The sequence below is a fragment of the Alexandromys fortis genome, unplaced genomic scaffold (assembly GCF_014885135.2).
Source record: "Alexandromys fortis isolate MF-2015 unplaced genomic scaffold, M_Fortis_MF-2015_v1.1 scaffold_38, whole genome shotgun sequence".
Lineage (NCBI taxonomy): Eukaryota > Metazoa > Chordata > Mammalia > Rodentia > Cricetidae > Alexandromys > Alexandromys fortis.
In genome coordinates, this window is record NW_026067916.1 from 12,341,039 (window position 1) to 12,363,508 (window position 22,470).

The 22,470-nt window shown below is 44.7% G+C and overlaps 1 protein-coding gene across 1 annotated transcript in view; it reads right to left on the reverse strand.

Moving 5' to 3' along the window:
* The window catches only part of Fbxl13 (F-box and leucine rich repeat protein 13), a 159,401-nt gene that overhangs the window by 126,550 nt on the left and 10,381 nt on the right, over positions 1-22,470 (reverse strand). The window contains exons 2-7 of the mRNA XM_050139741.1: positions 21,031-21,134; positions 20,545-20,635; positions 10,422-10,489; positions 9,890-10,044; positions 9,287-9,396; positions 6,923-7,090 (exon numbers count right to left, since the gene is read on the reverse strand). Of these exons, the coding sequence (XP_049995698.1) occupies positions 6,923-7,090; positions 9,287-9,396; positions 9,890-10,044; positions 10,422-10,489; positions 20,545-20,635; positions 21,031-21,134 (696 nt within the window). The remainder of the gene's footprint in view (positions 1-6,922; positions 7,091-9,286; positions 9,397-9,889; positions 10,045-10,421; positions 10,490-20,544; positions 20,636-21,030; positions 21,135-22,470) is intronic.

Genomic DNA, 22,470 nt, shown 5'->3' on the forward strand with positions numbered 1-22,470 from the left:
GGTCTGGTGGTGCCGGTGCAGAGAGCCGACCCTGAGAGCCTGAAAGCAGGAGAACTGGCCCCACCCCTTGGCCATTGCTGCAAGAATAAATAAAAAGTTTAATTATTTTTTAAAAATATGACACCGGGGGCTGGAGAGATGGCTCAGTGGTTAAGAGCATTGCCTGCTCTTCCAAAGGTTCTGAGTTCAATTCCCAGCAACCACATGGTGGCTCACAACCACCTGTAATGAGGTCTGGTGCCCTCTTCTGGCCTGCAGACATGCACACAGACAGAATATTGTATGCATAATAAATAAATAAAATATGACACTGGAATTTAAAGAGTGGCCACCAGGTTCTGCCAGTATCCCTCGGCCCCTACTTGTTAAAGGGGTCTTCCTGGTTGCCATACACCACAATCTACCCCAAACTTCTCCAAACCAGGGGCTGGCTGCCGTTCCCTATATAACCTAGTCATTTGGAGCACACTGGTCCCTTTGGCTATTTTGCCTGTCTCTTGCTCTCCCAGGCCCATATCCTCCCATGGTCCAGCTCAGTCTGACCGTGTCCACGCGGGACTCTGCCTGCCTCTGGCTGTGCTCTCCCTCGCATGTAGAATAAACCTTCCTCTCAACCCGTCCTCCTTTTCTTCCTTGTTTACCTCAGGAACACCACGCCTCCACAGCATGGGGAGTTTCAGTGGTTGTGATTAGGAGGAGCCTCTCTGATGGAGCCCTGTAAGCCAGCACATGGAGAAAGCCCCAGGCAAGCTATCCACATGGCAGAGTAACACTGGGGCAAGGATGAGTACACACACACACACACACACACACACACACACACGAAGCCTCCGCGATTTTCCTTCTGAATTTCCACCACCATTTTCTCCTCGTGTGTTTAGGGTTTCCATCTCGGATTACAGGCACATACAGACACCACGCAGGCCACCCTCATTTTATAGAAGAAATTTTCAGTCTTCGGATTGAGGAGTCGGCGAGCTAAGAGAACCAGCAGAGCTATGTTGGGAATCCAGGCTTGCAGACTTTCCGCCTCATGCCTTCAATTCAGCACTTAGTTCAACACGTTACAGCAGCTAGCAACTGAGAGCTTGCTATACGTCGGGCATTGCTCCAGCATTTTGGAAACACTAGCTGTTTCACAGAGGGTTTCATCCTGTACACCCACCATGAAACATGCTGGGACTAGAAAGATAAGCAGCCCAGAATGGCACAGCCAGCTGCACCATCAGCCACCCAGCCGCCTCCCTCTGCGGGGCAGTTTTCAGCTCTCCTGTGATCATCACTGTTGCAAGCCTGGTTCCTGAGGAAACTCACGAGAGCTGTAGATTAAAATCAAGTGTAAAAACTCTTAACTTGCTGAGGCTGAGACAATGGGAACGCGCTCTGGGGTAGGGCAACTCCTACCAAAATAAACTGTCCCTGAAAGCAATTCTGAAGTGCTTTGTGTCACCAACGTTTTCATCCGCACCACAGATCAAGCCAACGAACACATCGTTCCCTGATAGCGCAGCAGTCTGGAATAGCTTCTCCGGTCTGAAGCTTGTTCGGGACAGAGCCACAGAACGTTCAATCAAGTTCTGCTTGGTTCGTTAAGGTCAGGCTGACCCATAGGGTTATCAAAACATGGGTCTGAGAAGTCATCGATTTTACAGTTCCAAGTAACTGAGCCCTACAGGCCTGGGCCATCTGGTTCTCTCACCCACCCCACCCCACCCTGCACCCAGACTGGCCATGCTTTAATAGCTATTCAGGTTTTAGGGGTTTTTCCCAAGTGAGATGAGTCAGCTGTGCTGTAAAATCCGAAGGTGATTTCATAGCTGTTTCTGCAAGTCCACATGCTTTGTATCTTTTGCAAACAAAGAGCCAGAGCTACTTACATCGTAAGGCAAGGCTTCCACCGTTAGCTAATCGAACTGCATTACTTGGATATATTATTCAGACTTTAAGTTCGTCAGCATACGGCTTCCCACTGTGTTGTGTACCCAATGCTTACACTATCATCGAAAATGGTCTTTGCCAACCCTCCCATCAGCTCTGAGTTTGGCTGGCAGTTTGTCTGATCGTACGTAAACACAACCAGCTGTTAAGGAAGCAGCATTCCTTAGTGAGCAAAAAATGATAGCGAAGAAATGATCACTAAATGGTAACCTGACTTGTTTCGAGTTGGTGGAACCAGACCTAGAAACCGCATAGTTTCAAAGTCCACACAGTGTGAAGAACAGGTGAGGGACCTGATTCCAGCTGAGCTGCATCGTTTCCCGCCCTGTTCCCCAGGACCCGTCCTTCCCCCTCCTACTCCTGCTGGGTCCTGCCCCCACCTGCAGGGAAGTCAGTCTGAGAGGGTGAGTGACCCGCCTGCCAGCCGGACTGTTCCACTCCCTGGAACCTCCAAAACCCATTGCCCCTCCCAAGCCCTCCCACGTCACCATCCTCCCTGAGGGCAGCCTTTCCTGCCACCTCTGGCAGACTTCCGGGGCTCAGGTACAGTCCACAACAGTCTGCAACACAGCACCCCCTCGGGACCACTGCTGGGCCCGGATTTCCAACTCCAGTGGAATCCACACTGCTCAGTGCAGGCCACGCCAGTCAGTCTGAGCAGGGACTTCCGCAGCTCACATGCAGACCACACCAGTCAATCTGAGGACCGACTTCCGCAGCTCACATACAGACCACGCCAGTCCATCTGAGGAAGGAGTTCCGTAGCTCACATACAGACCACGTCAGTCCGTCTGAGGAAGGAGTTCCGCAGCTCACATACAGACCACGCCAGCTGGAACCACAGGGGCAGACCACAGCAGTCAGAGAACAACCCCACACCTGTCAGCAGAAGAGAGCCCCACCACCAGAAGGCCAGCTCCAAACTTGGACAGAGACTCCCTACTAGAGCAGGGGTCACTAGAAATCCAGACCACAAAGAATACCAAAAAGGGAACAGAAACCAAGAATAAATCACCCATTAAACAAAGACAAACTCAGAAGTCAGCCCCTAGATCTATAATCACCCCAGATCGGATGCCTAAACTCCAGGGAAAGAACACAATCTACAACAGCCAGGGTAATACGTTACCACCAGAGCCCAGCTATCCCATGACAGCAAGCCCTGAATATGCCAAGGCAGCTGAAGCACAAGAAAATGACTTAAAAACAACTTTATGAAGGTGATAAAAGAAAAAAAAATAAAATTCCTTACAAACTGAGAAAAAGACCAAGAAAAATTAGATGAAATCAATAAATCCCTAAAAGAATGCCAAGAAAGCTAAATTAAACAAACAAACTGCTCAAGAAAATGGAAATAAAAGCAATGAAGAAGACACACAAATGGAAGGAATCCTGAAACTGGAAATCTGGGTAGGCACATGGGAACCACAGATGCAAGCGTCACCAACAGAACACAAGAGATGGAAGAGAGAATCTCAGGCATTGAAAACACAATAGAGGAAATAGATTAATCAGTCAAAGAAAATGCTAAATCCAATAAATTCCTAACCCAAAACATCCAAGAAATCTGAGACATTATGTAAAGACCAAACCTAAGAATAATAGGAATAGAAGAACGAGAAGAAGCCCAGCTCAAACACCCAGAGAATATATTTAACAAAATCATAGAAGAAAATTTCCCCAAGCTAGAAAGGACATGCCTATAAAGGTATCAGAAGCTTATAGAACACCTAATGGATTGGAGCAGAACCGAAATCCCCTCCCTACATAATAATCAAAACACTAAGAATACAGAACAAAGAAAGAATATTAGAAGCAGCAAGGGGAGGAAGATCAGGTAACATATAAAGGCAGACCTATTAGAATCTCACCTGACTTCTCAACAGATACTCTAAATTCCAGAATAGCCCAGACCGATGTCTTGCAGACTCTAAGAGACCTTGGATGCTGGCCCAGAATACTATACCCAGCAAAACTTTCAACACCATAGATGGAGAAAATAAGATATTTCATGACAAAGTCCAATTTAAACAACATCTATCCACAAATCCAGCCCTACAGAAGGTACTAAAAGAAAAAAAAAACCCAAAAGTTAACTATACCCACAAAAATGCAGGCAATAGATAATCTCAGAGCAGCAAAACCCTAAGAAAGGAAACACACACACACACAGAGAGAGACTATCACTACCAACAAAAATAACAGGACTCAATGGTCATTAATATCCCTCAATATCAATTAATTTTATTCACCATAAAAAGATACAGGCTAACAGAATGGGTAATATCTAGCAAAACAGACTTCTAACCAAAATTAGTCAAAAGAGATGGAGAAGGATATTTCATACCCATCAAAGAAAATACCCACCAAGATGATGTCTCAATTCTTTACAACTATGCCCCAAACGTACAGGTACCCACATTTGTAAAAGAAATATCACTAAAGCTTAAATCACACATCGAATCTCACACATTAATAGTGGGAGACTTTAACACCCCATTCTACCAATAGACAGGTCTGCCAGACAGAAAATCAACAGAGAAACAAGAGAACTGATGGATCTTATGACTCAACTGGTTTTAAAAGACATCTACAGAACATTTCAGAATATATATTCTTCTCAGCACCTCATGGGACCGTCTCTAAAACTGACCTTATATTCAGCCACAAAGCAAGTCTCATCAGATACAAAAAAAAATTGAAATAACCCCTTGTTATCAGACCACCATGGATTAAAGCTGTATTTCAACAACAGAAAGCTTACAAACTCAGGAAAACTGAACAACTCTCCACCGAGTTACCGTTGGGTCAAGAAAGCAGTAAAGAACTTAAAGACTTCATAGAATTCAATAAAAATGAACAAATGACATACCCAAACTCATGGGGCACAATGAAACAGTGCTAAGAGGAAAATTCATAGCACTAAATGCCTTCATGAAGAATTTGGAGAAATCTCATACTAGCGACCTAATAGCACCCCTGAAACTCTAGAACAAAAAGAAGCAAACCTAAGAGGAGCAGATGGCAGGAAATAATCAAACGGAGGGCAGAAATCAATAAAATAAAAACAAAAAGAACAATACAAAGAATCAATGAAACAAAGAGTTGGTTCTTCAAGAAATAAAATAAACAACCCCTTATCCAAACTAACTGAAAGGCAGAGAGAGAATTTCCAAATTAACAAAATCAGGAACAAAAAGGGACATAACAACACACTCCAAAAAATCCAGAGAATCATTAGGCCATACTTCAAAAACCTGTACTCCACAAAATTGGAAAATCTAAAAGAAATGGACAAATTTCTTAATAGAAACTTATCAGAGTTAAACACTTATCAGAGTTAAATCAGGACCAGATAAGCAATTTAAATAGACCTACAACCCATAAGTAAATAGAAACATTTATTAAAAGTCTTCCAACCAAAAACAAATTAAAAAAAAAAGTTCAGGGCCAGACAGTTTTAATGCAGAATTCTACCAGACTTTCAAAGAAGTGCTAACATCAATATATCAAATTATTCCGCACAATAAAAACAGAAGGAACATTGCCAAATTCTTTCTATGAGGCCACGATCACTCTGATAACCAAACCACACAAAGACTCAAGAAAGAAAGAGAATTGCAGACCAGCTTCTCTCAAGAGAATTGATGCAAAACTACTCAATAAAATCCTGGCAACCCGAATGCAAGAACACATCCAAAGATCATCCACCAAGAAGACCAAGTCGGCTCCATCCCAGAGATGCAGGCATGGCTCAACATACATGAGTCTGTCGATGTAATCCGCCATGTAAACAAACTGAAAGAAAAAAACACATCATCACCTCATTAGATGCTGAAAAAGCCTTTGATACCCCTTCAATACCCCTTCGTGATAAAAATCTTGGGGAGATCAGGAATACAAGGGACATACCTACACATACTGAAGGTAACATACAGCAAGCCAGTAGAGGGATCAGTTGTGGAGCCCAAGGCAGTCAAAGGCCCAGGAGAGCACAGCTGCCTAAATTAACCCTGCGCCACAGAGAGGATGAAAAGAAAAGGGCACACGACAGCCATGGCTGTGCACTCTAACGAAAACCCAGCACGCATTGACTCATGAGGAAACGTAAAACAAGCCAAATTTGAGAGATGCCCTATAATAAAATTTGCCTAATTTTCATTTCAAGGGCCCAAAGATTAAAGGCTGTGGAATTGATCTGGGCTGAAGGGAACCAAGAAGATGTAACAACCGAGTACAACATACAATCTGGACTGGTCCGACGGCCTCGGTGGCTGACTGTAAGAGAACGGCCTGCTTCCGTTCTTCAGGCAGAACAACTCTCTGTCGGATCTGAGACTTTTCTGTATGTCCTGGCTGATTGTCATACATAGAAATGTGCTCAAGGTGGTGATGTTTAAAACAAACATAATTTTATAATTGTGGAGCTATGACTATATAGAAACAAACCTATTTCAAGAGTACTGACACCACAAAGGGGGAAGAAAAGCCTGCTGTCATGGGTTCTTAAAATACATGCCCTGGGCATGAAATGATCCGAAGGTCCTCTGTGCTGTCTTAAGATGTAAAGCGTAAGCCTCGATAAAGAAGGAAATACCCGCAAAGACAAAATAGGTCAGAGAGACAGACAGATGGACGTGTTGGCAGTGCGATGTCACTCAGACCACTGACAGTGGCAGACAGAGGAATCGTTAGAATGAGTGATAGATTTGAAGCTTTATTTCTTGACATCAAAATACTCGAGAGGCAAAAGAGCCAACGTTAAGTGTGGTGGAGGGAAATACTCAAATATATTCTAGATAAAGGGTTAGTGTCGCCAAACTATATAAGGAACTATAACAAACAAGTGTGACTTACAGTAGAAAAGGCGGTCGTGGCAGGTAATTTATAAAGGAGGGAGCTGCAGGCGCCACACGCTCACCCTAAGGCCAAGCTCTCCACGCAGACCGCAAGGCCTGCCCACATTCACCAGAGCCCTACCCACCTGCGCAATGGCTCCGTCTGGCAGCGCTGCGACATCAAATTCCACAGGTACAGCCGCCAGGGCTGTGTCAGAGGCACTTCGCTCAGGGCTAATGGGCTTTTCCTCAACTGCTTTGGACTTCGAAAGCTTGTACTTCCATTTCCTCAGCTGAAGTTCGTGCTTTAAAATCTGCAATGAAAATAACTTATAAACTCCACGGGCTTGTCCCCAGGGTCAAAGGCAATGATGCCGAGAAAGCCCACACCGGGCATAACATTAGCACCAGGGACACGCTGCTGATTGCCATGTGACCTAAGTGACGGTTTTCCCAAGACCATCTCAGCTTTTACAAATCGTTTCCATCAGCTATCGTAAATACTGGCACAGGAAACCCCCTGAGAGACCTGGTGCTGTCTCCAAAGATGAGAGAACTGTGGGTCACAAAGTGGCGTGTCCAGCAGCAGAATCACCAGTGTAGGGATACGGAAGGAAAGTGTTAGCGAGGAGATAGCCAGGACAGGAGTTGAGGAAAGGTTTCAGAAACCTGTCTGGAGACCCACATTGGAGCATCGGACTGAAATCTCAAGGTCCAAATCAGGAGCAAAAGGAGACTCAGGACCGCGAGGGGTGCACTCACACACTGAGACAATGGGGATGTTCTATCGGGAACTCACCAAGGCCAGCTGGCCTGGGTCTGAAAAAGTCTAGGATAAAACCGGTCTCGCTGAACATAGCGGACAGTGAGGACTACTGAGACCTCAAGAAAAATGGCAATGGGTTTCTGATCCTACTGCACCTATTGGTTTTGTGGGAGCCTAGGCAGTTTGGATGCTCACCTTACTAGACCTGGATGGAGGTGGGTGGTCCTTGGACTTCCCACAGGGCAGGGAACCCTGATTGCTCTTTGGGCTGACGAGGGAGGGGGACTTAATTGGGAGAGGGGGAGGGAAATGGAAGGAGGCGGTGGGGATGAGACAGTAATCTTTAATAAATAAACAAATAAATAAATAAATAAAAAGAAAAAATCTATAGATATCATTTAAAAAACTTGCATGCTGGCTAAGAGAGGCTGCCTTGATTTTGTTTTGTTTTCATCTTTAAATAAAGCACTGTTCTCTTGTGGTCTGTTGAAAAAAAAAAAAAGAAAGAAAGAAACCTGTCTGATTTCTGGTTACAGCAAGCCCGCTTGAACGTGATATATTTCCTGAAAGCTGTAACGAGAATGCACTTCTACGGGTCAACGAGCAACACAATTTTAGTGTGAGGTCTTTACCTCATACTCTCAGGAAAGCCAGCACGCCAGGGATCACGGCCTGGGTGCCCAGCACATACCCTCGCTCACTGACTGCAGAGTGGCTGTTGGCCAAGAAGTTGTATAGGGGGAAGGAATTCCTAAACACTCACCTAACTACAATATATACAGGATAGAATATTGCTGATACCCACTCTATATACCAGCCAGGGCATGCTAAATAAATATCACGAGGCTCAAGACAGCTCCAACTTTTCTCAGGTTGGTTGTAGCTGACTATGTCACCGTTAGAACATCCATGACCGGCACAGGCGGTGGTCATAACACTACCTTAGTACACACAGTGGTTGCAAAAGCGTGGCGTGGGCAGAAGCAGAGTGAAGTGGTTTCCACAATAGGAAGAGGACAGAGGGTAGCATGCAAAACAAGCCAACTCAGTGTCCGTCAGTTGTACACATCTAGAAAGCAGGACTTCTGCTTCACGCATGGCAGACTCCAGTGTTTCTCGGGCTTCACACGCTCCTCCTGCAGACGCGGCACCGGCTCCCCCAACAGTCTGATAGGTTGTGGGTGAGCGGGGCTGCCGAGCCTGCCCTCGGAGGGCAAAGACTTAATTCCAACTTCTTTTCCTCTTTCCTATTTAACTCAACTTTGTATTTGAAAGAGATTAAAAGCATTACCTACTAAATAATGCGACTGCACAAATCTCAAGCTTATATCTCTGTATCTGACTCAAGTACTCTTAATGTTCTAGAACAACCAGGGCAATAAAATACTCAAGTAATGTAAACAGAAGGGAGTTTTAAGTTTTCAGGTGTTCCTTGGGTCCTCTATTTTAATTGCTTAAATTATGAGTGGGTTTCCTAATTACAAATAATTCTCCAAGTTTAGCCATTAGTAATTAAAATAAATTAACTATTGAAACTGGCATATTAAATGTTGAAAAAAAAGCAACTTAATCTTACTTAGAAAAGGAAAAATTTTACTGAGTCCTTATCTTCTTCATTTTATTCATATCAGAGACTCTTGCAGTTTAGATATCTCAATATTAATTAAAGAATTCCTAGTGTCTTCACCAATATCTTTAAGCAAAATATTAAGATGGCATTTAAAAAAAGTGTCTGCTATCATACCAAATCGTCTTCTCTTGATTTACTCCTCTGTCTGGCTTTCTCCTTCCATGTTGCTAGGATAAATTTTTTCCTTTGGGTATAAAACATCTCTCGCAAGCGGAGCAGCGAAACTGCAAGAAATGCACTTGGTTATTTCAAGTAGCGAGAGCTGTCTCTGAAGATGAATGAACTAATGCTCCTACAGCTTGGGCTTCATTTTAATCACAAAATTAACTACTGCTGTAGCATTAGATGGCGCTCTAGAGACATTTAATCCTGTAAATATGCCTGTGCCCTTAGAAACTGGAGATAGATAGATAGATAGATAGACATATATATATTGCCTTTTTAAAAAACAAATTTATCTTTTACAAAACTTGGACTTCTAAGCATTTCATAAGAAACATGATATTCAGAATTATGTGTTCTAGAATTAAATTGATTGTGTGATACACGTTAGAGGCCAATAACTCGAACACAGGAGCCAGGAAGAGCAAATAGGCTGGGGAGCAGGCAGCTTCCTCAGCCGCACCCAAGCTACGTGCTCTCTAGGTGTAACGGTTGGTTTGCTGGTTGGCGGTATAAGTGAACGCCCAAACTAGGTGCTGTGGGGTGGACATTTACCTACAAGTCTTTCTCTAGTGGTCTTCACATAGGAGAACCAGTGAATGAAAAATGATTTCAGACATCTGGAATTATAATGTTCTATTGCTCTGTTCATTTTTTCGGCCATGATTGCCTCCTGATTTGCACGAGGTATTGCGACCTCCTTCCAACCACTGCAGGCAAAAGATACAGAAATACATTATTCTCAAAATAATACTTTGAGACTAGGGTCATAGAGCACACACACACAACTTGAAGTTCTGCTAATTAAGATGTTATCATAAAATAAACACATCTTGGGATAACATCATTCTCATAACTTCAATTTACACAGAGAATAACCTTCACGATGATATTTTTTAAAAAAGGAATTTAAATTCCCAAACATATACAAATGCAAGGATTTTAGACAAGCTGTGTTTCAGAGAAGCAGTATTTTAACTAAGTACAAGCTCATCAAATACAAAAGACGCACAGAAGGCAGAGGTAGCCTTCCTCTGTGTGAATAATAGAAGGGATAAAAGACAATAAGGAGAAAACGCATCCTCACCCAAAATGGCTCTTGACTAAATGTCCAGTGTAAAATGTGCAGGCTTTCACCATCAGCTCTGGAGTCACCTAAGAGAGATAAGTAATTGAACTGCACACTAGAAATAAATAGAACAAAGCTGGGCGTGGTGGCGCACACCTGTGGTCCCAGCTCTCAGGCGGCAGAGGCTGGAGGATCTCAAGGACAACTAGAGAACAGAGCTCTAGGGCTCCCTAGCGAGACCCTGTAAAGCAAAGAAGGTGGAAGAGAGCCCCTGCAGGACGTCCGAGGAACTGGGACAACAGCCTCCGAGGAGAAGAAGGAGGAATTACTATCACTTACATAGTTAGAAACTGTATTTTTTCTTTTTTATTATTTTTATTGAGTTATACGTTTTCCCTCCGCTCCTCTCCCCTCATCCCTTCTCCCCTTCTACCCTCTCCTGTGACCCCCATACTCCCATTTACTCAGGAGATCTTGTCTTTTTCACCTTCCTGTGTAGATCCATGTATGTCTCTCTTAGGGTCAAACTGTATTATATGTGTCTATTATCATTTTTACTGAAGTCGCATTATTTTGTATATTTTATAGATTCTTTGAAACTCCATACATACATACAATGCATTCTGAGCACGTTCACCTTCTACTCCTTACACTAAGTTCTCCCAGACTCACCCCCGTAACACACAATTCCATGTGTCCCACCTTACACAGTACTGAATCCAGTTTGCGCTGCTCACATATGCATGGCCATGGGGCCAACAACTGGAGTATGGCCGACCTACCAGTGTGGTTCTTTGTTTTGCTTGTTAACTCTTTGGGGGCCCACCACCTAGTTCCCACATAAATAGGTGCAGAGTTATTCTTATCTACAAATGCCCAACCTCAGCGTGGCTTGTTTCTAGCCAACGTAACTTCAATTATCCCATTTCTCTTTGACTACGCTTTGCCTCTGGGCTTTTTACCTTTCTTTTCTTTTTCTCCTTTTTTTTTGTTTGTTTGTTTGTTTTTTGAGACAGAGTTTCTCTGTGGTTTTGGAGCCTGTCCTGGAACTAGCTCTTGTAGACCAGGCTGGTCTCGAACTCACAGAGATCCACCTGCCTCTGCCTCCCAAGTGCTGGGATTAAAGGCGTGCGCCACCACCGCCCGGCTTACCTTTCTTTTTCTATATATATTTCTTTCCTTCTTATTCTGCAGCTGGTTAGGTGGCTGTGTGGCTGAGTGGCTGGGTAGCAGGCTTTGTGGCTTTGTGGCTGTGTGGCTGGGTGGCCGGGTGGCTGGGTGGCAGACTGTGTGTCTGTGTGGTTGTGTGTCTGGGTGGCTGTGCAGCTGTGTGGCTGAATGGCTGTGTGGCTGTGTGGCTGTGTGGCTGGGTGGCTGAGTGGCTGTGTGTCTGTGTGACTGTGTAGCTGTGCAGCTGGGTGGCTGTGCAGCTGGGTGGCTCAGTGCCTGGGTGGCTGTGCGGCTGGGTGGCTGTGTGACTGTGTGGCTGTGCGGCTGGGTGGCTGGGTGGCTGAGTGGCTGGGTGGCTGGGTGACTGTGTGGCTGTGTGGCTGGGTGGCTCAGTGGCTGTGTGGCTGTGTGGCTCAGTGGCTGGGTGGCTGTGTGGCTGTGTGGCTGGGTGGCTGGGTGGCTCAGTGGCTGGGTGGCTGAGTGGCTGGGTGGCTGTGCGGCTGGGTGGCTCAGTGGCTGGGTGGCTGTGCGGCTGATTCTCCTGGTAGTATATGCCTGCAATCCCAACAGTCAGAAGGTGGAGACAGAAGAATCAGATGCTCAAGATCATTCACATACAACTACAAGGCAGGCTTAAAGCCATCCTGAGCTACCTCAAAGCTTGGCTCAAAAGGAAAAGAAAAAGCATTGCAGTCTGTTGTTCACTGTTGAGACTGTCTCCTGTCAATGCTGTAAGATGATAGTCTCTCCTCTAAACAACATGCAAGAACGCTTCACCAACAAGGACTAAGAAAACCACAGAAAATAAAAGTATAGACCGTGGAATCTGCTTAAGGAGAAACACAGCTATTCACAATAGACGGTTTGACCCGACTGACCTCCTCTATGCCCTCGGAGGAGCAGACGAGACGGTAGCACATTTACTCTGTGGGTGTGAGCACTGTTAAGGACCAGGAATGTTTCTGTCTCTTTTTTTTCCTGCATGTGTATGTGAGGTGTGGTGTCTGCTCACCCCTGTGCACAGGACTGGTACAAATACAGTGCCAACAAAGTTCAAGTGACTTTAAACTTCATAATTTTGAACTAAAAAAATCGCAAAGGTTTTACATTACAATCGCAAAGGAATTATCAATGCGGCCAATAAAAATGATATTGAGCGCCTCTTCTTCCCGGAGCTGAGGAAACTGACCGCGACTGTTATCTGAGTCCTTGTTACTCGTTGCTTTCACGCTGGCAGGAAAGGGACCTCAGCATTGAAAGCACAAGCTGACTTGCTAGAGTGGATGCAAAGTGTGATCACCCAGGATGCCTTCAGCAAGACAGGAGCCCAGGGGATGAAGGGCCACTTTGGATCTTAAGGAGTTGTAGATGTAGACACACGAAAGGCCACCTCAGCCAGACACCAGGCCCTCAGAAAGAGAGCCAAGCCTCTGAAGCTCAGGACACAGCAGCAACAGCAAAACGCACCCAAGTCTCTGAAACAGCAACAGCTGTCTGCACAACAGCGCCATGGCCGAGTGTGAAGGACCAGAGTTCCGCCGTGAGCCGTTCCTCCCCATCTCCAGCAGGCTACCAGCAGGTACCTTGATGACAACTCAAAGGGTCTGTGCATGAAGGAACGCTCGCTGTCACCTGCTTTTCAATGCTCTATTTTATACACACATTCAAATAAATACAATTTTAGAAAATAATGTTTCATAAACTTGTAGATACTTACTAACAATTTTATTAAGCAAAGTCACTGAAACAGTTTAGATTAATAACAAATATTACTTTTGAGGAAGAGTCTTGTTATATAAATCAGGTTGACATGGAACACCTGCCTCTGAATCATGACTGTTGGCAAGGGCATTATTTACATCTCAGATGCCGTAAATAACAGGAAATAGGACACACAAGTACTATAGAATTGCTAGCATTCTTCCATGTTATGCCTAAATTTACAGAAAACAACATTAATCTAACTCAAATCATCATTCCCATACTTTGTTCCAGATTATGGGAATATTTAAATTGATGCTTTCTCAGGGCTAGTAATTATCCAGTCTCTCTCTTCTTAAAATTTTATTTATGTATCTATTTTTATATTTATTTATTTATTTATTTATTTATTTATTTATTTATTTATTTATTTGGGTCAGGGTTTCTCTGTGTAACCCTGACTGTGCTGTCCTGTAACTCACTCTGTAGACCAGACTGGCCTCGACTCGCAGAGATCCACCTGCCTCTGCTTCCCCAGCGCTGGGACTAAAGGTGTGCGTCATTTTGGCTGCCTCCCTCCGGTCTCAGATGAAAAGAAGTCTGATGACAGACACCAAGGGCCAGGATTGGTTACCAAGGCTTCTGGTCTGCAGCACAGGGCCTCCCTCTCCCAGACCAGCAGCGCCAAGCCCTAGGGTCCCAGGTTCACTCTCCTTTCCCTAGATGAGCTCATCTGCATCCGTGAGACTACTTAAAGCCCCGGGTTTTCATTGACTTTAGGTTTCAGATGGCGCTCCTGGTGCCAGCACCATTGAAAAAGCTGTGTGTGGCATTTACAAAAGTATCAAATATAAGTGTGAAGGATTCAATTTTTAAAGCTGTATATATGAATATATATATATATATCTTAAGCATATTTAAGGAGGAAATATATAGAACATTATAGATAGATTTGTGCTGTGTATATGCAGTGTGTGTACAATGTATATTCAGTGTATTGCAGTATTTGCAGTGTGTGCGTGCAGTGTTTTGTGTAGGGTGTGTGTGTGCAGTGTGTGTAGTGTGTATATGGTATATGTGTGCTGTGTTGTGTAGTGTGCGTGTGCAGTGTGTGTTATGTGTATATATGTAGTGTGCTGTGTGATATGTGTGATGTGTGTGTGCAGTGTATATGCTGTGTGTGTGCACAGTGTGTGTGTGCAGTGTGTGTAGTGTGTGTGTGCTTGTATTGTGCAGTGTGAGTATGCAGTGTGTGTTGTGTGTATATATGTAGTGTGTTGTGTGGTATGTGTGATGTGTGTGTGCAATGTGATGTATGTGCAGTGTGTATGCTGTGTGTGTAGTGTGTGTGTGGTATGTGTGCTTGTATTGTGTAGTGTGAGTATGCAGTGTGTGTTGTGTGTATATGTGTACTGTGCTGTGTGGTATGTGTGATGTGTGTGCAGTGTATATGCTGTGTGTGTGCACAGTGTGTGTGTGCAGTGTGTATAGTGTGTGTGTGGTATGTGTGCTTGTATTGTGTAGTGTGAGTATGCAGTGTGTGTTGTGTGTATATGTGTAGTGTGTTGTGTGGTATGTGTGATGTGTGTGCAGTGTGTGTAGTGTGTGTGTGTAAGAAGCCACAGAGGAGAGGAAAACAATATAATTTCTCATGTTTTAAAGAGCAGACTAAAAAAAACACTAAAATTGGTTACCTAAAAGGAGGGATAGATTAGATCTTAATATTAATTCTATATTTTGTACTATTACATATAACTGGAAAAGCATAATTATATCAAAGAGAAAAGTAGGTAACATCAACATTGAGCAACAATTAGGTAATAAAATTTAGGTAATAAAGAAGTATTACTTTTACTGAAACTACCTAAGAGAATACATTCACTTTAGAGAGTGAAAGAGTTGTGTGATGTGTCTGAGCTGAATTAAGTATTCTTTAAAAGAAAGCACTTGTTTTTCTGTGTTAGGCATTGGTCCGAATGCACAGCATGTGAGAGCTTGGTGCACACAGGATAGGGTATCAGATCCCCTCAAAGTAGAATTACAGGTTGTTGTGACTTGCCACGATGGTACAGGAAACCCAACCTTTGTCCTATATAAACGCAGCTGTCCTGGAACTCACTCTGTAGGCCAGGCTGGCCTCAAACTCAGAGAATCACCTGCCTCTGCCTCCCAAGTTCTGGAATTAAAGGTGTGTGCCACCATGCTGGGCTGGACACTCAGCGTTCTTAGTGACAGTGGCTCTCTGGTGCTGTTACCCTGAAACTGGTGTGTGCAGTGTAAAACACAGCTGGTCTATAATTATGCTTTTGCCTACAGGACATTTAATCATTCAAATTTAAGTTGTCAGTTGTGAGCAGTAATTCTGATCACTAGCGATTAGTGACTTCTGATGCATTCATTAAAGGTCAGTCAACCAGACCAGCCGGGAGGATTAGAGAGATGGCGCCGCAGTCAGCAGCACCGTGCGATTCTGCAGAGGACCTGGGCTTGATTTCCAGCACCTACACAGAATTTCACAACCATCAGTACCTCCACTTCCAGGGGACTCTGTGCCCTCTTCTGGCCTCCTTGGGAACTGCACACACAAGGTACCCAGCTATGCATGTAGGCAAAACACCTATACATACAGAATCAATTTTAAAGGTTTTATAGTTTTTTAAAAAAATAAGTGGGGAAAGAACCTTAATGACATCAAATTTCTACAGTGAATATAGAAAACCTAGCAACAAAAATGACTAGAACAAAGAATGAGAATGGAGTTTACAAGACACTTTATGATCCCCTTAATAGAAACAAGACAAGAGAACTGCTGTCAATTACAGAAGAATTAGATCCATGCAGCCAAGGACAATAGAGGACTCTGAATTCTGACTTGAACAGAACATTAAATAAGAAGACATTTTTGAGACAATTAGGGAAGCTCAGAAATAGAATAATTATGTCTGACTATAATTAACACTAGGAGATACTCAACAATTGTTGCAATTATGTTAAACAATGGCACTATTTTTGTCTTGTGTTCCTTTTTTTTACAATTATTTTAAGTGATGCATACAAATAAAAAGTATACATATTAATGAGACACTATGTAATGTTTAGCTCAGTACATACTGGGTAATGTTTAGGTCCAATTAAATGGATACCCTCGAACATCTGCCACTCCTTTATGGTTGTAACTTACAAAAGCCTTCTAGTGTTTTAAAATTATTTTGTTACATGTTTATTCACTTATGCTGTGTGCATGTGTGCCTCAGCTCATATGTGGAGGTCAAAGGACATAGGACGCAGAAAGTTCTCTCCCAGGGACTGAACTCAGGCCGGCAGGTGTGGGGCCCGGCCACATCACCTGCTGAGCCATCCTGCTGACACTTCCTCCGTCTTTGATCCTGTGACCTCTCTACAGCTGGGACGTCTCGCTCACATCTGCCTGCAGCTGGGTCATTCAGCATTCTTCCTCCACTGCTTCCTTCATCTGCCAGCCCCACTCTCCCAGGCCCTGATAATCATCGTTCTAATCTCAACATTTTTGAGATCAAGGTATTTTAGATTCTACTAATGAGATCACAAGACACTGATCTCTGAGCCTGACTTGTTTCCCTTAATGTTATCTCTGTTCATGGTTCTGGAAATGGGAGAATTCCAGTTTTTCATGGTTGCATAGTCTTCTGCTGTGTGTAGGCTGTGTGTATGCCTATTTTCTTTATTCATTCACCAGCAGATAGAAATGGTACTGTTCCTTGGCTACTGTGACCAGTACTGGATTGATTATGGGATTACAGACATCTCTGGCTTTTATTGAAGACAGTCCCACAGTCTTGCCTAGGCTGAGTTCAAGCTCATGATCCTCCTGCCTCAGTCACTCAAGTGTTATAATTACAGGCTTACACAACCACACCCAGCTCTCCAGATGGCTCTTCAATACACTGACTTCATTTCTTTTAATGTGTACAAAAAAGGCAGGACAATATGGCAGTTCCCTTTTCTGTGCATCCTCGTCAAAACGTATGTCGTTCTTCCTGGAGTAGGGTCCCCCTGGCTGTGCTTTGATGTGTTCCTAAGAGGAGCTGAACACATTTCACAGGCGCACGTCCGCGATAGCACAGCGCCTCCTGCTGAACACATTCACAGGCGCACATCCAAGATAGCACAGCGCCTCCTGCTGAACACATTCACAGGCGCAGCTCCATGATAACACAGCGCCTCCTGCTGAACACATCCACAGGCGCCGCTCCGCGACAGCACAGCACCTCCTGCTTTATTCTTTTTGCACAGAGCACCTTTGGCTACTCAGGATTCTTTTGTGTGTGCACATATGTATTGTAGGATTGTTTTCTCTGATATTGTACAAATAAAGGGGGGGAGTCACTGACATTCTCATAGGGATTGCAGTGACTCTCTCCCACCATCTTGGACAATATATTGAACAATACTGACTTAAAAACTTTGTTGCTTTTTAAAAAGTCCTTCATCTCTTAAGTTTCTGTTACATTACTGAAACACTTGTACTTCTCTTTAAGCCCACTAGGATTGTAAAAGCAGTTTTCTCAAATTCTCTGAGAGTGCTTCCCTTCCATACTTGCCGGCATCTCGTGAGTTTCTGGCACCAGTTAGGTGAGCCCACTGTTTCCTAAAAGTTCTTGATGTTTGTTGGTGTGAGACATTGTGCAGGGGAAGCACTTCAACCTCCCCCTCCCTGGTCTGGTTTTGTTCATTTGCCGACCCTGGATTTCTTAGCAGCCGTTGGTTTTCTATTTATCAGTAGTCCTCTCACGATCTCAGCACAGGGCAGTGCCCGGGTTCAAATGTCTACTTGGTGGTTTAAAAGAAAACAGCCCCCAAAGGGAGTAGGAGGTATGGCCTTGTTGGAGGAAGTGTGTCACTGGGGGATGGATGGGCTTTGAGGCATTTTTCTCAAGCTTCCCTCAGTGTGACAGTCAGCAGACTTCTTATTGTCTCTGAGTCAAGACATAGGCCTCTCGGCTCCAACAGCACATCTGCCTACACAGCTCCATGCTCCCCACCATGACGACAATGGACTGGATCACTGAACTTACAGATGTTGCCATGATCATGGTGTCTCTTCACAGCAATAGAAACCCTAACTAAGACAGCTACTGCCCAGTCTCAGAACACTGAATACACGTTGACGTGTTGTTCAAAAATATCTAGGAGAGTACCTCCAGGGTACCTAATCTGTCCCCATGAGCCTGTCCTGGGGCTGAGGTAGCTCGGACGCCACAGGTAACATATGCTGTTCAGCTCTGTAGACTGTAGACAGCCTCGCTTGAGACTCCTGTGCTGCACCTGTGGCCGCTAACCTACACCACAAAGTCTCCGTCGGGATTCCTATCGCTGTGTTGAAACACCGTGACCAAAAGCAAGCTGGGGAGGAAAGGATTGTTTGGCTGACACTTCCACATCTTAGCCCATCATCGAAGGAAGTCAGGACAGGAACTCAGAGGAGGCAGAGGCCATAGAGGGGTGCTGCTCACTGGCTTGCTCCTCGTGGTGGTCTGAATAAGAATGGCCGCATAGGCGCATAGTTGAATGTCACCGGGCAGTAGAACTATTGGAAAAGGATTAGAACACCTCCTTACTAAATAGACAGAAAATTATAAGAATGGAAACTGCTTTAAAATAAAGCTAATATTACTATACGATGATTTGAAATGTCAAACAGGCTAAGGATTGGTGGTTCATTCTTCAACGTTATTTTTAGTGTTTTCTCCGAGTGTGAATTAATCTGCATCCGGCCTGGGCTGAGCTCGCTAACTAAGCAGCCCAGACACCTGAGACTCATGTTTTCATTTCTAACTTAGGCACCTACTTTGAATACGACTCTGATTGCCATTTCCAATGTCCACCTTTACTGAGAGCCCCCAAGCTTTGCTTGGGCTTACGCAGGCCACATCCCTAGCATGAGCCAGTGTCATCCACAGTCTTGAGCACACACACACACATACACTGTTCTAGAAATCCCCCTCTCCTGTATTACCCTTTGTGCACACACACACACACACACACACACACACACACACAGACTGTTCTAGAAATCCCCATCTCCTGTATTACCCCTTGTGCCAGCTGCTGGAGCAGGCTCCTCCTTTCAGAGACAGCCAGGTCTGGCTTCCAGGTTCCACCTCATTAGCATTCTGGTCTTAGCTTCACAAGCCTGATTCCCTGTATCCTCATCTGCTAGGGCTGCCAAGCTGACATTGGAGGGAGGACCACAAAGGAAGGAAGGAGACCACCTTGCTGTAAAGAATTCTCCAAGGCTTTTGCTTCGTTTTTTGAGAGGATCTCGCCAAGTAACCCCAGTTGCCCTTCACTCTCTCCCATCCTCCTGCCTCAGCCTCCTGAGTGCTGGTGTTACAGGGTATGCTAGTAAATCCTGCTTCCGCAATGCTATTTCTGTCCGTGGGAGGAAGAGCAGGAGAACTCATTCCTAAGACCCGTGGACGTGTCTGGCTCTATGTGTGCCATTCTCCCGCTTTCCTACGTGGTCTCAGTTCTAAACAGATCCTGATCTCACACTCCCCTGTTAAAATAGGAGCGGCGGCTGGGTAGAGCATGAGACTCTTAATCTCAGGGTCGTGGGTTCGAGCCCCACGTTGGGCGCCATCTGTTAAAATAGGAGCGGCGGCAGGGCTGCGTCCCCGGCACCCAGCCGCCCGCATGGCTAGCTTATGCCCAGAAATAATTACACGATTACGGTATTCTTTCAAACACTGCCTGGCCCGGCTAGGTCCAGTTTCTTATTGGCTAGCTCTTACATATTGTTCTAACCCATTTCTAATATTCTGTGTAGCCCATGAGCTGGCTTACCAGAGAGGATCTTAACCTGTGTCTGTCTGGAGTGGGAGCATCATGGCGACTCACTCACTACTCAGCTTCTTTTTCCCAGCATTCTCCTCTGTCTACTCCGCCTACCTAATTTTCTGTCCTATGAGGGCCGAGGCAGTTTCTTTATTATTAACCAATGAAATCAACAGATAAGATACAAGACCCACCTCCATCATTCCCCAGTAAAATCTACAGTCTGTTCGGGTACTCCGGTCAGAACTTAAGATGTGTTTCAAAGTGCTTGACTAATTACCAGTTGGGGGGCTGGAGAGATGGCTCAGTGGTTAAGAGCACCGTCTACTCTTGCAGAGGTCCTGAGTTCAATTCCCAGCAACCACAACCATCTGTAATGGGATCTGGCCTGCAGGCGTACATGCAGGTAGAATACTATATACATAATAAATTTTAAAATAATAATAACAATTACCAGTTGGTCATCCAGTCCAAAAAGTTGTTCCAAGTATGTTTCAGAGAGTCTCCGAAGTCTTGGTTTCAGTGCCGGATCAATGCACATGTCCCTTTAATAAAATTACAAAGCAAGGTCAAGATGAATTCCATTTTGAAGTACTTCTATCATTGAATCACTGATTGTCATGTATTTGTGTGGGGTGGGGAGGCTACCTCCCCTGAGGAGGCAGGTCAGAATCTCCAGAATTCACTGAGCTCCCGAGAATGGCCTCACCCTCCTCTCCATCCTCACCGTGAAACTCTCGGTCTTGGGAGCACAATGGGAGCTGACAGCATTCTCATACTGAGAAAATCAGGAGTATATTGTTCACATTAACCCTTGGGGACCAAAGAGCCCACGGACGGATTCTTTAACAAGCCCCAGATCGGCAAGACTTTGTCATGACGATATACAAAGTCCGTGGCCTTCAGAATATTTCCTTGCATACACCAAAACAACACTTACCAAAGAAGGTTTTCCAGACCATTTTTAATGATAATTTTGATCATTTGCTCTAAATATCTCAGTGGATCGTCAGGACATGTCACAAGTAACCCACATAGCAGCGCCTGTTGAGAAGAGAATAAGGCCATGTGGTCAGGGCTTCTGCTTTCACCCGGGTGGCTCTTGTGTTTACATGACACGCAGCCCAACCACGGTTCTCCTGCATCTGCCTAAAACTTCTGTGAGTGACAGAAGAGAAACTGCTGCCCAGTATTTCGTGTGATGTAAGAAACTTCAAAATATCTTCGTTCAGATTCAAGATAGTTACAATGCTTAGATCCAAGGTTTCTACCGCTCTTAAGTATAAGGGGCCAGTTGGTGCACACGCCTTTAATCTCAGCACTCAGGAGGCAGAGGCAGGTGGATCCCTGTGAGTTCAAGACCAGCCTGGCCCTCCCGCAAAAGAATGAAGAACCATCTTTCTTTTCATTTTTATGGATTCTTCGGGAGTTTCACATCACACACGCCAATCCCACTCATCTCTCCGTCCTTCCGTCCACCCTCCTCCCTTGTAGCCTCCCTTCAAAAGACAAATTTTTAAAAGATAGAAATGAAAATTAAAAAGAACAATCACTTTGCTCCTCCATCTTGCCCGCCTCTCCATCAAATATCCGCTTGCCGTAGTAGCACTGGGAGCAGCTGCAGTGCAGTGTCACACCAGAGACCCTTTGTCCACTCAGCCTTCCGTGCAGATGTTCCTTGCCGTGAGTCATTGGGCTGGTGAGAAACTAGGTCAAACCGGAAGGTGACTGATAAAATCCATGGTCAAAATCTACTGTGGAGTTAATGCAGTCTTCACTCCTCATCAAGGAAACTTCTCTTTGCAACCGACAGAGACCACTACAGAAAACCACAGCTGACCACAGTGCGGAGTTGGAGAGCCTAGCCCCAGCGACACATCAGCAACACACTCACTCCCACACCCAAGGCTCCGGGAACATTGCTGAAGAGGGGTGGGGAGACCGTGGAGCCAGAGGAGCAGAGAGTTTGCTATGAGACTCTGTCTCCTAGTAACACCAGAAGCTACACCAACATGACTGCCCAAATACGAGCTGAACAAAGATGACACACACCAAAGATGACACATGCCAAACTGTGGGAGGGAAAGCCCCCAAGGCCTCAAAGAACTACTCTCAACTAAGCAACTCTGGGAGCAGGGGAGATGATCCTCCCAGGGAAGAGGACACCAAACGGTTGTCTAGTGCCAGACGATCAGCCCTGAAAACATACTTAGGAGTAGCATTATACAGACTGAACAGGTTGTATTTAGGAATGAATATACATATACTACAGCTACATATATGCATGCATGCAATAATAGTGAAAGAGGTGGCCATGGAGAGTGGGGAGGGGTATATAGCAGGGTTTTTTTTTTTTTTTTTTTTTTTTTGTTTTTTTGGA